General features: G+C 33.7%; 1 protein-coding gene across 5 annotated transcripts; it reads left to right on the forward strand.

The window, feature by feature from the left end:
* Nucleotides 1–3607: 3607 nt before the first annotated feature.
* On the forward strand, nt 3608–7339 carry LOC141685783 (protein unc-13 homolog). Of its 5 annotated transcripts, XM_074490866.1 has the most exons (7): nt 3608–3887; nt 4159–4290; nt 4718–4774; nt 4877–4940; nt 5030–5125; nt 5972–6155; nt 6979–7339. In XM_074490866.1, exons 4-7 carry the CDS (start codon nt 4899–4901, stop codon nt 7113–7115), a joined length of 459 nt encoding a protein of 152 aa, XP_074346967.1. In that variant the 5' UTR covers nt 3608–3887; nt 4159–4290; nt 4718–4774; nt 4877–4898; the 3' UTR covers nt 7116–7339. The 5 variants fall into 5 exon arrangements, 4 of the variants coding, with proteins under 4 accessions (XP_074346967.1, XP_074346969.1, XP_074346968.1 ...); XM_074490868.1 differs by having other exon boundaries at nt 3608–3906; nt 4718–4940; XM_074490867.1 differs by lacking the exon at nt 4718–4774.
* Nucleotides 7340–15087: the final 7748 nt, after the last annotated feature.

A 15087-nucleotide genomic window follows, 5' to 3' on the forward strand; every position in this document is an offset into this window, starting at 1 on the left:
TGGGGATTTTTGCATGTACATGGAAGTATGGAGCTAGGAAGATCTAATGTTTGACGGCCATTTTGATCATGGAATTTCAATCACTAGTTACATCCACAAAATTAGTCACAAAAAAAATTACAAAGTGGTGTGACAAATGAGACTAAGCACTTTAATTGAAGTATTATTTAGGTAAAGACGTAAGTATATTTCAATCAAAACCCATCACAAGTTACTTTGTGCTAAATTGGATACAAACCTGGATTTAGCATTTTTCTTCAATCATTTATGATGAAAATGAGAATGATGTTTAAATATATTTTTGGAAAATACTGTAAGTAACAAATTTATTGTCAAAATAATTACAAAATATCACATATTAAATTTTTATTTGCTAAATGAGAATGTACCATATGTATTCATACCAATATCAAAGATTAAACTATTTCGTACTACCATATCAGCCTAGCCACGTCATTTTGTAATACCTATACGGTTATGAGTATATTTGTTTCTCTATTAATTTTCATGTTTTTTTGAGTGTCACTAATTCACGGCAAAGTATTTTTAAAATGATATTATTTAATTTTTGGTAGTTCCTATTCTGGTTGTAACACTATCAAAACTCCTCTTCGGAGAGGGCGCCCTAAGGGACTTAAGTATCTTTAAATATATTAAAATATTGTTCTAAGACTAGTTTGTTTGTTTTATAATACATATACTTTGAGTTATTTAATTATGATCACCTTTTATGAATCGGTAGACATTTTTAAAAAATGAGTATATTTATAATCTTTTATGAACAAAAGCAAAAAAAAATCTTAAAAATTAGGATTGTATTATAATTGCATGACTATTATTAATTCAGCTAAAATGACATGATATATTTTGGCATGATATTTTGGTATTAATTAAGGATAAGTTGATAAATATATGTGTCTTTGGAGAATTATTTTACAAAATTGGGGGAGATAAATATATTGTTATGAGTTATTAGAATGAACTAATTTATATCTTTCTTCGGTGTACCTAGTAAAATAGGTTTGATGTTGGGGTTTATATCAATTCGACAAGTATGAGAATATTGTAAATTTAAATTTATTTTTGATTTTACAATAATATTAATTTAAAAAAAAATCAATTTGCACTTATATCATTAAAAGTTATTAATCATCTATAAAAATAATCAAATCATAATAAACACGTACTAAAATAAAAACATAAAGTTTTTTTGAGAATTATCATAACCCTGAGAGATATATACATATGTTTTGATTTTTCAAAACGAATTTCAACAGATGGAAATTATGATCACATGTGACTCAAAATACAAAACAAAGAAAACAAAGTATACTAAAATGAGGTTAAACTAAACCAAACGTATACAGTATATCCCGTAAAAGTAAGGTCTGGGGAGAGTATGATATACGTAGCCTTCCCCTCATTGAAAAGAACGAAGAGGATATTTCCCGAAAAACCCCTAACTTGTGTGTGAACATATGTAAATATGAAATATAACTAAAAACAAAGGTAAAATACACAATACCGAACAGTGACTGTTTGTAGTCATTTTTATCCCACATAAAAAACACTTTTGATATCTTCAACTCAATCTTACTTAAGAACACTCACAGAGCTTCTACTTTGTAAATCAAATAACTCCCTATTCAAAAAAGACAAGACATTCGATTTATCAAAAACTGATTAGTGCCAATAATGTATGAAATCTAGAATACAATAATAATAGAATTAAGCACATTTACAGAATGAATAAACTGACACTATATGTTACTAACACTATATGCTACTAACTGCTCAAAATACAAGATCGATATATCCCATAAGTTAATCAACCACTCTAATTCAACGCTTCCAAGACCTTCTATCTAATATCATATCTCCCCGAAGGTTTAAAAAATGCAAATCTAGTGAAAGTAGGTTATCACAACACTACGCCATAAACAACCTTCTACCACGTAATTACGTGATGTTATCGTAGATAATGTTGCAGTAGCTATATAATAATGTACCATACTATAACATGTTTTAATTATGTTAGCATAGATCTCGTAAAGTGTTGTCAATACATATATTAATAAAAATATTCAATTTTTTTATTAAAAAAAAAATAAATAAATGTTGTTGTGGCTGAGCTGGGTCCCCACACTGCTGACGTTGCATGGGGGTCTCACCCTGCTGACATGGCAGGTGGACCCCTGAAACTTTGCACCCTGAAACTTTGCACTACCGAGGATTTGAACCCTGTTGACGTTGCATGGGGGTCTCACCCTGCTGACATGGCAGGTGGACCCTTGAAACTTTGCACTACCGAGGATTTGAACCCAAGACCTCCCACTTCACAAAGTGTAGTGCAAACCACTACACCCAGGAACACAATGTGTTTTATTCCACATTATTTAAATATAACCTTGTAGAAATAATTCATTTCTACTTAAAGTAAAGGCTCTTTTAACTCCTTTAATTTTTTTTAAAATAAAATTTCAACGATCCGTCCGTACGGATGTTAAAAAAAATCGATTTTAGGTGTATACCATCATTATTATAAATTTTTATATTTATTTTGCAAGATTTTATATCAGTCAAAGCAGTCAAAATAAACCAAGCCTTGTTTGTGCTACTGTCCCGAGTAAAATATCGATATTTTTAAAATAAAATTTCGACTATCGTCCGTACGGATGTTAAAAACAATCGATTTTAGGCGTGTACCATCATTATTAGGTTTTTTTATATTTATTTTGCGAGATTTTATATCAGTCAAAGCAGTGATAATAGACCAAGGCCTATTTGCGCTACTGTCCCGAGTGAAGTATCGATACTTTTGAAATAAAATTTCGACGATCCGTCCGTACGGATGTTCAAAACAATCGATTTTAGGCGTGTACCATCATTATTAGGTTTTTTTATATTTATTTTGTGAGATTTTATATCAGTCAAAGCAGTGATAATAGACCAAGGCCTATATGTGCTACTGTCCCGAATGAAATATCGATATTTTAAAATAAAATTTCGATGATCTGTCCGTACGGATGTTAGAAACTATCTATTTTAGGGGTGTACCATCATTATTAGGATTTTATATATTTATTTTGCGGGGTTGTATAGCAGTCAAAGCAGTGATAATATACCGAGGCCTATTTGCGCTACTGTCCCGAATGAAGTATCGATACTTTTAAAATAAAATTTCGACGATCCGTCCGTACGGATGTTAGAAACTATCGATTTTAGGGGTGTACCATCATTATTAGGATTTTATATATTTATTTTGCGGGGTTGTATAGCAGTCAAAGCACTCGGAATAGGCTAAGCCCTATATGCGCTACTGTCCCGAATGAAGTATCGATTCTTTTAAAATAAAATCTCGACGATCCAACCGTACCTCCACTATTATTCGAATGAAGTGTCGATATTTTAAAAATTAATAATTATATAAATAAATGAAAAATAATAAAAGGACACTAAACATTAATAAAATCACATACGAAATCTAAAAATATTTACATATAAGTAAGAATTTCTAAAAATATTAAAAAGAAATTAATAAATAAGTTTTTTATTAACAAAATCAAAATCCAACAAAAAGAAACTGAATCCAACAGTTGTACATGATGCCAGCTCATCGATCCAAAGAATCACAACTTCTGTATATACACATCTCGAATCCCTCTCAATTCTTACGAACAAATTCACAAGTCAATCTCTCTCTCTCCTTCCCCCAATTCTCAAACCCTAGATTTGTGTGTTGGCTCCCAAAGCAGGAAAGAAGATGTCGGAAAAGAAGAAGTCAGTCCTCCGGCGGAGAAGAAGCTCAAGGCCGGAAAGAAGCTCAGAATGATGGCTTGGAAGATTGTAAATCAGTTTACACTGATTTAGAAGTTAGTCCTCAGGCGGTGTGTGTTTTGTGTAGTGGTTAGATGAACTTGTCTGTTTTACGTTTTAGCTCTTCAAAGTTGTTTAGAAAGGGTTTTTGATTGGTTATTTTTAACTTGATGGATTTTTAATTTTAGGGGTTTTAGTTAGGGTTATTCTTCACTTGTTGCGTGCAATTCCCAATTTTTTGATTTTAATTTCAGAATTTTTCAGCATTTGCTATCTAAGTCCTTAGTTTAATTACGATTATTTATGTTAACAATTTCTTACTGTTATATGTACATTATATAGATGAAGAGAATCCAGAGGCTTCAGAAACTGTACTAGAGTATAGAGAATCAGTTGATGAGTTATTTGTTGCTACCTTTCACAGCCTAAGGGATACAGCAGCTGATGCTATCAGAAGAACTTGCGAATTCATAGGTAAGTCAGTAAATTAATTGCAACGGCATGTAGTGCATTCTTAGTGCAAGTTTCAGTACTGTCATTAAAATATGTGATAGGAGCATCATGCAGAAATGGCATATTGAGAATAATAAAAAGAAGCAATAAATGGAGTCAAAGGTGCACCTAAAACATATGCAAAACCCAAATTTTAGTGCTAGTGAACCAAAATAAAATTTTGTAAATTAGATGAGTGTTTTCTCATTTATAAAACATCCCTCTTTACCATTTTATAAGCTGTAACATATATAGGGTGAAAATCTTGAGTTACTATACTTGCCTAGGTACCTATCTTTGACTAGTAACTTGATATAATGTGGTGATAGGATGTATTATTTTATAGTTTACCCCTAATATTTTTACTTGGTAGTCTTTGCAAGTAGCTTAACTTTTTCATAACTTGTAGGAGCAAGGGTCGTGTTCCGGGATTTGAGGGACTCATTTCTATTTAGATTATATCATGGTAGTGTTGAAAGTGCTCTCTCCCCTGCAACTGTTTGTATATGTTTATAACTTGTGCTAATGTGTTTTAGAACCCGTAGTGATGATTGTAGCTAATACACAGGTCCTCAATAATATATGTGGTTATGTGGATGACATACTTAGAGATCTTGTGGTGGCAAGCATTTGTAAGCATCATTGGTATGTTTTTTCCTTGTGAGGCTATTCATTTAAGGCCCAAGCTCTGATGTATTGATATGGTAATGTCATGGTATAGGTTGGCTATGTTTGGGTACTTCTGGATGGGGGGCCCTCTTGTGCATTTTATGATGCAGATGTCAAATTGATGGATGAGGACCTGCACATATTAAAGGTAAGGGTTCTCTGTGAAAGAAATAGTACTTGTCCTTAGTACAATGGTTTTTTCTACAATTTAGTGGTTAACCACAAGCTGCTTTGTCAGGTAACTACAAAAACTTTCATTGATTTTTACTAAAAACATGAGATAAATTATTAAATTATACCTAATTTGTAAGATTTAATATAATCATGAGTGATTTTGTTGGATTCGTATTTATAACTACTTTAATACGATGAAATTTTTATATTTATTATTAGTACGAAATTAAAGATATTAATGATCAAAAGTGTGCATTGACAATTATGTCCAACACAAAAAATAAACGTTTTTCAAAACGGAGGGATTATGAGTTTGAGGAAAGAAAGTGGTTGTTTTGTTACACATAATAAGGATTAGGGGTAAAAAGGTGAGTTTTTTTTTTTGCAGAGAATTAGTACAATCATTGTGAAATTACCTTTTTCAGCAGAGCATCAGTATTGAAATTACTTGCAAATCATGAAATTAATTTCTTCAAACCAAATACTTATCTATATGTCGTACCATAATAATCAAAGGAAACAAATCCTTTTTTATTTTAATCTAGAACAATTAGTACTCACTATATTCGCATTCTTCTTAAACGGGATTTCTTCATAGCTCGTGGTGAAGGCCTTCCCCGTTCACTAGTTGAGAATGAAGCACAATTTGCCCATCAAATTTTAAATTTGTTCTCTCTTCAGGTTTTTCAGGGATCAAGTTCCTCGATATTTTAGATATCATTTCACTTGTTTTTGGTGGCCAATTTGGTAAATCTTTCTGTTTTTATACACATGATTGTTAGTATGCTCACAATGTATCCCTCCCTCTATTCTTTGTCAGACTGAATCTGTGATCCAGATGCTGATGACTGCAAGTGAACTCATTCCGACAGGAGTCGAATCACAGAAGCATGGGCACATGCACGTGGTAGATGCTAGTGCATTAGTTAGAGTTTTATGCCACAAGAAAGATAAAGAAGCATCCAAGTTCTTAAAATTGCACTATTATCTGCCTGCATCATCAGGTAATGTTGATCTTCAAATATATTACAGCTGATCTCCGTTTAGTATAAAACCTGCACTAGTTAATTTTCCTGTACAAGCAAGTCTAATATTGTGATTGGAGTTGAGACATTATAACATCGCAAATAACTAGTTTTTGCTGAGCTCTGTCTTTTGATATTATTTCCCCAAAATTTTAAACAAATGAAGAATGCAAAATTCTCTCATTTGCGTATCTTGTATTTGTTATCCAAAATAGAATAAAAGAATTATTAGCAAGACGTAATTTTAAAATCTCTTAATTTCACTATCTTATTGTGTTACCATACTCAGCAAATCAGTGTGTGTTTGACTGTATGGGCTCTGAATCTGATCCTTGATGTTGTAGTTCTACACTTTATGCACAGTCCAATCTGCAAATAGGATTTAAGGTCGTTGAGAAACTTATTTGTTACGAACAAGACCTCTGGAAAACTGGCTCTAGTTTATCCTTTTGATGTTTTTTTTTAATTTTTTTTATCTTTTTGATGTTGTGTTTAAAGTAGTTATATGATTAAGTAAAAAAGTTTTATTGGTAATCTTTTTTTAATTGAAAAAAGATACTGTTTAATAACGAAAGATTTTATCAAATTAGATTACTCTGTCACCCTTGCAAGTTTGTCCCTGCACTCGTGTCCAATTTTATGTTTAGGATTCTTGATATTTTCTATATTGGGAATCGAATGCGTTGATCAATATCCAAGTCCCACGCTCGCCACACAAAAAGGGTGGCCTTTCTTTTCTGCACACATGATTTGTATGTATACAAGATATACCCTTGACTAACTAGAGTTTTTTTGTGTGCAGATTATGATGATGAGAGCCCGTTAAAGGATTCTGGTCTGAAACCACCTATGATGGCAGATTTTATAAGAACTACCTCATTACAGTGGTCAAATAATGGCCATGACACCAGGCCAAGGACATGCCATTATATCTGCTGAAGTAGTTGTTGATTTTGTAAAGCAGAGTTATGTAGTAATTTCCAAGTCTGAACGTGTGTAGTAGCTGTATTAATTCTGATACTTTGGAATTGTCCAGTAATATCACATTTGCAAATGTAATCTTTTGGTAATTAGAAATTGTCTAAATGATGTAGTTCATCATACTGGTGATATTGTATTGTCTTTCTAATGACTTTGACTGGGAAAATAGTATTAATATAGAACTGGGCTTTAATGTATGTAGAAAGTGTATTTCAAAATTTGACCATTGTTATTGTGTTGCAATAGGTATTAAAAATGTTGCAAATAGGTACTAAAAAGTGTTGCAAAAGTGCCACGTGTCAAGCTGGACCCACATGTCAGTGGGCTCCACCTGTCAGGGGGCCCCACCTATCAGTGGGCCCCACCTGTCAGTGGGCCCCACAACTGCCACGTGTCAAAAAGCTGAAAGGAATATGTCCTAAGTCCAATCAGGTATTGGGATTTAGGAATAACTCTTTATGTAATCTGTTTTGATTTCATTGATATTAATAAAGACTTGTTTTGTTTTTATTACGGGCTTTATCTATTTAAGTGTTTAAATAAGATATACCATAGTTTAGAGTAAAGCTTTTTATGGATTATGATGAGATCATAATAGTGAGACCTAAAAAGATGATAACTCTAAACTTAAATAGTTCCTGGTCGTAGGATTACTAACTGGTAATTAATAATCCGCAAAGATCGGTACATATTATGCTTGCTTCATTATGAAGGATGTCTGTTCTCATAGACATTTGTGTGGTGACACTATAGCTAGTATGTAGGTGCTTATTATAGAATAAGTTCACTGAACATGACTCGCCCAGCTGAACAACTGATGGAGTTCATTCACGTGTCAGCAGTTGTTCGCTTAGTGATAGTTGTACAAGTATCCTTAGACTTGAGGTCATCATAGTCATTTTGTGTACACTGAACTATGCTTTGGTTTAGTTCTTAGTCTCCAGGGACAATTATTAGGGCTCTTCTGGGTATAGGAATTTGTACACGAAGATAGTGTATGATCAATAAAGGATCTACCCCTTCCAGTGAAGGAAGCGAATGTTCAAGGCTGATCCACTTATGCTAGTTCAGGAATCTCTAGCCAGAGTGAATGAAATTAGAAAGGAGTTTTTAATTTGCATAGAACTACGCATAGTAAATGGTAAGCAAGTGATTGAATTAGATAGGCTTGACACGAGATCCATGCCTTGTATTTAATCGGAACATTGTAGGGTAGAAGGAGTTTATTGTACGGTAACTATTCACTGACAGGTTCTTGGTATTCTAAGCAGTGAATTCATATTATCCGGATAGTCGCGATATGTTGAGAAGCATCACTCACGATGTAGAATAAATGTGATTAATTAATTAATCATATTTAATAAATTAGAGAATTTATATAAATAATGATAAAATAGTTTTATTATTATTTATTTCTACTACCGGCTTAATATTGAACCTATAGGGTCACACCATAAAAGGGGAATGATTTTATGGTGGAGGAATTAATTAATAATGGCTAATAATTATTTATTTGTGAAATAAATAATTAATTGGCAAATTTAATAATTGATTAAATGAGATTTAATTGATTATAAATTAATTAAGAAAAGTTCTTAATATTATTAATTAAGGATTTAATTTTTGGAAATTAAATCAAGAGAGAGAATTATTTCTAAAGTGTTTAGAAAAAGGATTAATGATTAAAAGGTGTTTTAATTATTAATGAGAATAATAAATGGGATAATAATAATAATATTTATGGGAAAATTTCAGCTGAAAATTTTGCCTATAAATACACTATTATAGACCCTATTTTACTCTAACCCGAGAAACCCAAAAGTTTCAGAAAACCAAATTCTCTCCACCTCCTCCTCCTCCTAAAAGTCGTTTTCTTGGTGGATACCGGTGGAGTGTTTCACACTTGAGGAGCAACTGCTAAGGATCTCTGATCGTTGTCTCCGAATTATTTTAAAGGTTAGATTCGATCCCTCGAATTTTTATTCACGATTTATATGCTTTTATTTGGATTTTGTGTGTGTAAAAGTGTTTTGCCATGCCCCGCTGCGTTTAAAATCCAACAATGGTATCAGAGCATAGGTTGTATGAATATAGATCTGTGGTAAAAATTTCAGAATTTTATGTGCTTGTATGAATTAATTATGATTTTTACAAGTTATATTATGGATTAATTTTTGTCTGATGAGAAATCGTTTCTCAGAATAATTTTGAATGTTGATCTGGGTTCTACAAGTGTTGTAGATCGTCTGGGTATTTTTTTCATAATTTTAGGATGTATAGATTTTTTATTATGAATTTTTGAAGTTCTTAAAATCAAATTCGTAATTAATTAATCATATATATATATAATATGTTGTATATATATATTATCTGCTTTGTATATCTGTACTCCTGTTTTGTCTGCAATTGTTTTTACTGCTGCACGGAAAGAAAGAGAAGCACAACAGTACGGCAAAAGGAGCAAAGCAGAGAAGCTGTCAGGCGGCAGATGGCGGGCGCGTGTAGCGCACGCGTGAGGTAAGACCTGTTGCGCATTCGTGATATGCGTTACACCCTTTAATGGCTTAAAAGGGGTGTAACGCATCACCAGAATGCGTTACAGGGCTTGTAACATGTTCCTGTAATGCGTTACAGCCCTTCTGTTGATTTTAAAATTGATTTTCTGGGAGTTTCGTAACTCCGTTTTGGGCGTGCAATATACCGTTGGATTCGTTTTTTCGAGACGGATCTAATGGAGTGATCAATTTTAGTTTATATAAAAGTTTTGAACTGTTTATATTCCATGAAGTGTTTTAAAGCCGTTTTTGATCGTTTGAATTGATTTTAAATGCTTCATGTGATACATAGAGATGTATAATGCTTAGACTAATGTGCTAGATGATGTAACATGCCTACCTTAATGTTTATTCATGTTGATATATGTGATATATGCTTAGTTTATCATGCGATGATAGATTTAGGTGAACTTAAATAAACATAAGGCGTTTGTTAGACAACCTAGTATAGTGAAATTGTTTCATAACCTTAAGAACAATATTATGAATACAATCATGAGATTCTTGTGTTTGTGAAACACGTAATTGAATATGAATTTTCGATATGAGAGAAAGGATGATTCTGTCAACAACAGATTTCTATCTGTAAGAAAGGGTTATTAAGTGACGCCTCTTGACAATGCTCCACCCGATCTGGGAATCATCTGATTATTGATTATTGATTTGAAATATTTAATTTAAAAGGAAGAATTTCTTTATAATATGATTATGATTGTAACATAATATAATCCCTCTAAAATTAAATAATATCAAGTAGTAATTGGCCAATGACACACGGGCTTGTGTCGGTCATAGCCTTCCAACATGATAGAAAAGTAGTTCTTATTTTTGAATCATTGTCGGTTCGTGCTACAGCCGAGGGCTTTGATTTCGAAATAAGAAATACTTGTCTATTACATAGAGATGTGTACATTGAATAAGAATCTAAAGGTCGGTACGTGCTACAGCCGTGGGCCTTTGGGGACTGATTCAACTTTACGGAATGTTGGGTTTGACTTGACTTAGAATATTGAGTTTGTCGTGCTACAGCCGAGACTCAATTATTCAAGAGGCTAAAGTTTGATTAGGGAATAACATGAGATGTAATTGGCAAAAGTTGTCTGCCTATTGAACATTGCATGGCGGTTCGTGCTACAGCCGGGGTTGTGTAATGGAATGTAGGATCCCTATTCCCACTAGCATTATGAATGCTTAATTTTTCACGTAGGGGGTTGAATAAATTAGGAAAACTAGTGGGAGCCACTTATGAATAAAGACCCGATTCATATAGTGTTTTGAAATGAAATCGAATATTTGCTAAGTGTTGTTATGTGTTTATCATTCACAGATTTACTTTATACGTTATGTCTTCTGCACTATCACTCAGGAGCATACTAGATGCTCACAAATTGACTGGTCCTAATTATGCTGACTGGCTTCGAAACTTGAGAATTGTTCTCAGGATTGAGAAGCTGGAATACGTGATTGACTCACCTAAGCCTACTGAACCTGCTAGTGATGCACATAATGATGAACATGTTGTGTATCGTAGGTGGATAGATGATGCAAATGTTGGTCAATGCATCATGCTAGCTTCCATGAACATTGAGCTACAGAAGCAATATGAGCATATGGATGCTCACACTATCCTCATGCATCTACAAGAGTTGTATGATGTGGCAGGGAGGACAGCTCGATATGAGATATCGAAGGAGTTGTTCGGTTGTAGGATGTCTGAGGGATCATCTGTGAATGACCATGTACTTAAGATGATCAATTTGATTGAACGTCTTGGACAACTTGGTTTTGCCATGGATGGGGAGCTGAGCCAAGACTTGGTCTTGCAATCGCTTCCGAGTTCGTTCTCGCAGTTTGTTGTGAACTTTCACATGAATAAGTTGGATGTCAGCCTGCCTGAACTCCACAACATGTTGAAGACTGCAGAATCGAATTTCCCCCCTAAGAAGAGTTCTGTTCTTCTAATTGGTGAAGGTTCCAATCCTAAGAAAAGGAAGAGGAACTCTTCCAAGAAGAAGAAAGTAGGTGAGAAAATGCCGATTCCACCAAAAGCTGAAGACCCCGAGAGCAAAGTTGTTTGCTTTCACTGTAACATGGTGGGGCACTGGAAGAGGAACTGCAAGGTTTACCTTGCAGAATTAAAGAAGAAGGGTAGTGAGACTACCGCTTCTGATTCAGGTATGTTCATGATAGAAGTGAATATGTCATTTCTACTTGGGTATTAGATACCGCCTGTGGTTCTCATATCTGCAATTGTTGCAGGGACCAAGGAGAAGTAGGACTCTTGAGGAAGAGGAGGTGATTCTACTGATGGAAATGGAGCAAGAGTTGCTGCTGAAGATGTAGAATCATTTCATTTACATAGGCCTACGGGCAAGACTATTGTTTGAAATAATTGTTATTTTGTTCCCTCGATTGTGAGGAATATTATTCCCATGTTAGACTTGGGTGGATTTTTCATTTATTATTGAGAATAATGAATGTTCTATTCTTAGAGATAATATTCTTTATGGACGTGGTACTTTAAATAATGGTCTGGATATATGTGACATAATTTACTTCAGATTGAACACACTAATAAAAGAAAAGGGATGATGAAAATCTCACTTTATTGTGGCACTGCAGTCTCCATTTAGTGGACATGGAGAGAGGGCTGCAGATTTGCTAGGATTGGTACACACAAATGTATGTGGACCAATGTCTACGCAAGCCATGGGTGGATTTTCATACTTCATTACTTTTATAGATGATAGATCTGGATTCGGATATGTGTTTGATGAAACACAAGTCTGAGGCCTTTGAAAAGTTCAAAGAATATAAGTATGAAGTGGAGAAACAAACCAAACATAGTATTATAATTCTTCGATTAGATCGAGGTGGTGAATACTTTAATGGAGTGTTTCTAGATTATCTCAGAGTAAATGGTATAGTCTCTCAGTGGACTCCTCCAGATTGGTATCTGAAAGGAGAAATCGAACTTTGTTAGACATAGTTTGGTCCATGATGAGCTATGCAAATCTTCCAGTATTCCTATGGGGTTATGCATTGGAAACCTCAGCATATTTACTGAATAAGGTGCTTTCCAAATCTGTTCCTCAAACTCCGTATGAGATATGGAAAGAAAGGAAACCGAGTCTTAAACACGTTAAGATTTGGGGATGTCCAGCTTATGTCAAGTAAGTTGACCCAGATAAGCTGGAATATCGATCCGTAAAATGTAGTTTTGTGGGATATCCTAAAGAGACTTTAGGGTATTACTTTTGCACCGATCATCGGGTGTTTGTCTCCAGACATGCTACCTTCTTGGAAAAGGAGTTTATCCTTGAAGGAAAAAGTGGGAGCAAAATTGAACTTGATGAAGTTCAAGAAGCACAAACTACTACGGATCAAGTGGAAACACCTGTGTTGACTAAACAACCTTTTGTGGAACAGCCCATTCATAGATCAGGGAGAGTGTCTCGCCAACCTGAGAGGTATTATGGCCTTGTCATTGAGAATGACAATGAGTTATCGATCATTGATGATGACGACCCTGTGACCTATAATGAGGCTATGAGTAGTGTTGACTCAGAGAAATGACATAGTGCCATGAAATCCAGAATGGAATCTATGTATACGGTATACAAAAGATAGATTATAGCAGATGGCCAGGTGGAGACCTATAAGGCCAGACTTATGGCAAAAGAATTCAAATAAAGGCAATTGATTGACTTTGATGAAATTTTTTACATGTAGCCCTGTTAAAATCAGTTCGGTTTTTGCTTGCGATTAATGTGGTTTAAAGCAAGCTTCTCGAAAGGTGGAACATTCGTTTTGATGAGATAATCAAAGAGTTTGATTTTATCAAAAATGAAGATGAACCATGCGTCTACAAAAGGGTTAGTGAGAGCGCGGTAACATTTCTTATATTGTATTGAATTAGAGTTGACACACATAACAACATAGCAGACCCACTCACAAAGCTACTTTATGAAAGTCACTTTGATCGTCAAGATGGGTATTAGATACCAGAGTGATTGGTTTTAGTACAAGTGGGAGATTGAAAGGAATATGTCCTAAGTTCAATCAGGTATTAGGATTTAGGAATAACTCTTTATGTAATATGTTTTGATTTCATTGATATTAATAAAGACTTGTTTTATTTTTATTACGGGCTTTATCTATTTAAGTGTTTAAATAAGATATACCATAGTTTAAAGTAAAGCTTTTTATGGATTATGATGAGATCATAATAGTGAGACCTAAAAAGATGATAACTCTAAACTTAAATAGTTCCTGGTCGTAGGATTACTAACTGGTAATTAATAATCCGCAAAGATCGGTACATACTATGCTTGCTTCATTATGAAGGATGTCTGTTCTCATAGACATTTGTGTGGTGACACTATAGCTAGTATGTAGGTGCTTATTATAGAATAAGTTCACTGAACATGACTCGCCCAGCTGAACAACTGATGGAGTTCACTCACGTGTCAGCAGTTGTTCGCTTAGTGATAGTTGTACAAGTATCCTTAGACTTGAGGTCATCATAGTCATCTTGTGTACACTGAACTATGCTTTGGTTTAGTTCTTAGTCTCCAGGGACAATTATTAGGGCTCTTCTGGGTATAGGAATTTGTACACGAAGATAGTGTATGATCAATAAAGGATCTACCCCTTCCAGTGAAGGAAGCGAATGTTCAAGGCTGATCCACTTATGCTAGTTCAGGAATCTCTCGCCAGAGTGAATGAAATTAGAAAGGAGTTTTTAATTTGCATAGAACTACGCATAGTAAATGGTAAGCAAGTGATTGAATTAGATAGGCTTGACACGAGATCCATGCCTTGTATTTAATCGGAACATTGTAGGGTAGAAGGAGTTTATTGTACGGTAACTATTCACTGACAGGTTCTTGGTATTCTAAGCAGTGAATTCATATTATCCGGATAGTCGCGATATGTTGAGAAGCATCACTCACGATGTAGAATAAATGTGATTAATTAATTAATCATATTTAATAAATTAGAGAATTTATATAAATAATGATAAAATAGTTTTATTATTATTTATTTCTACTACCGGCTTAATATTGAAGCTACAGGGTCACACCATAAAAGGAGAATGATTTTATGGTGGAGGAATTAATTAATAATGGCTAATAATTATTTATTTGTGAAATAAATAATTAATTGGCAAATTTAATAATTGATTAAATGAGATTTAATTGATTATAAATTAATTAAGAAAAGTTCTTAATATTATTAATTAAGAATTTAATTTTTGGAAATTAAATCAAGAGAGAGAATTATTTCTAAAGTGTTTAGAAAAAGGATTAATGATTAAAAGGTGTTTTAATTATTAATGAGAATAATAAATGGGATAATAATAATAATATTTA

Source organism: Apium graveolens, chromosome 9 (assembly GCF_009905375.1).
Source record: "Apium graveolens cultivar Ventura chromosome 9, ASM990537v1, whole genome shotgun sequence".
NCBI classification, from domain to species: Eukaryota; Viridiplantae; Streptophyta; class Magnoliopsida; order Apiales; family Apiaceae; genus Apium; species Apium graveolens.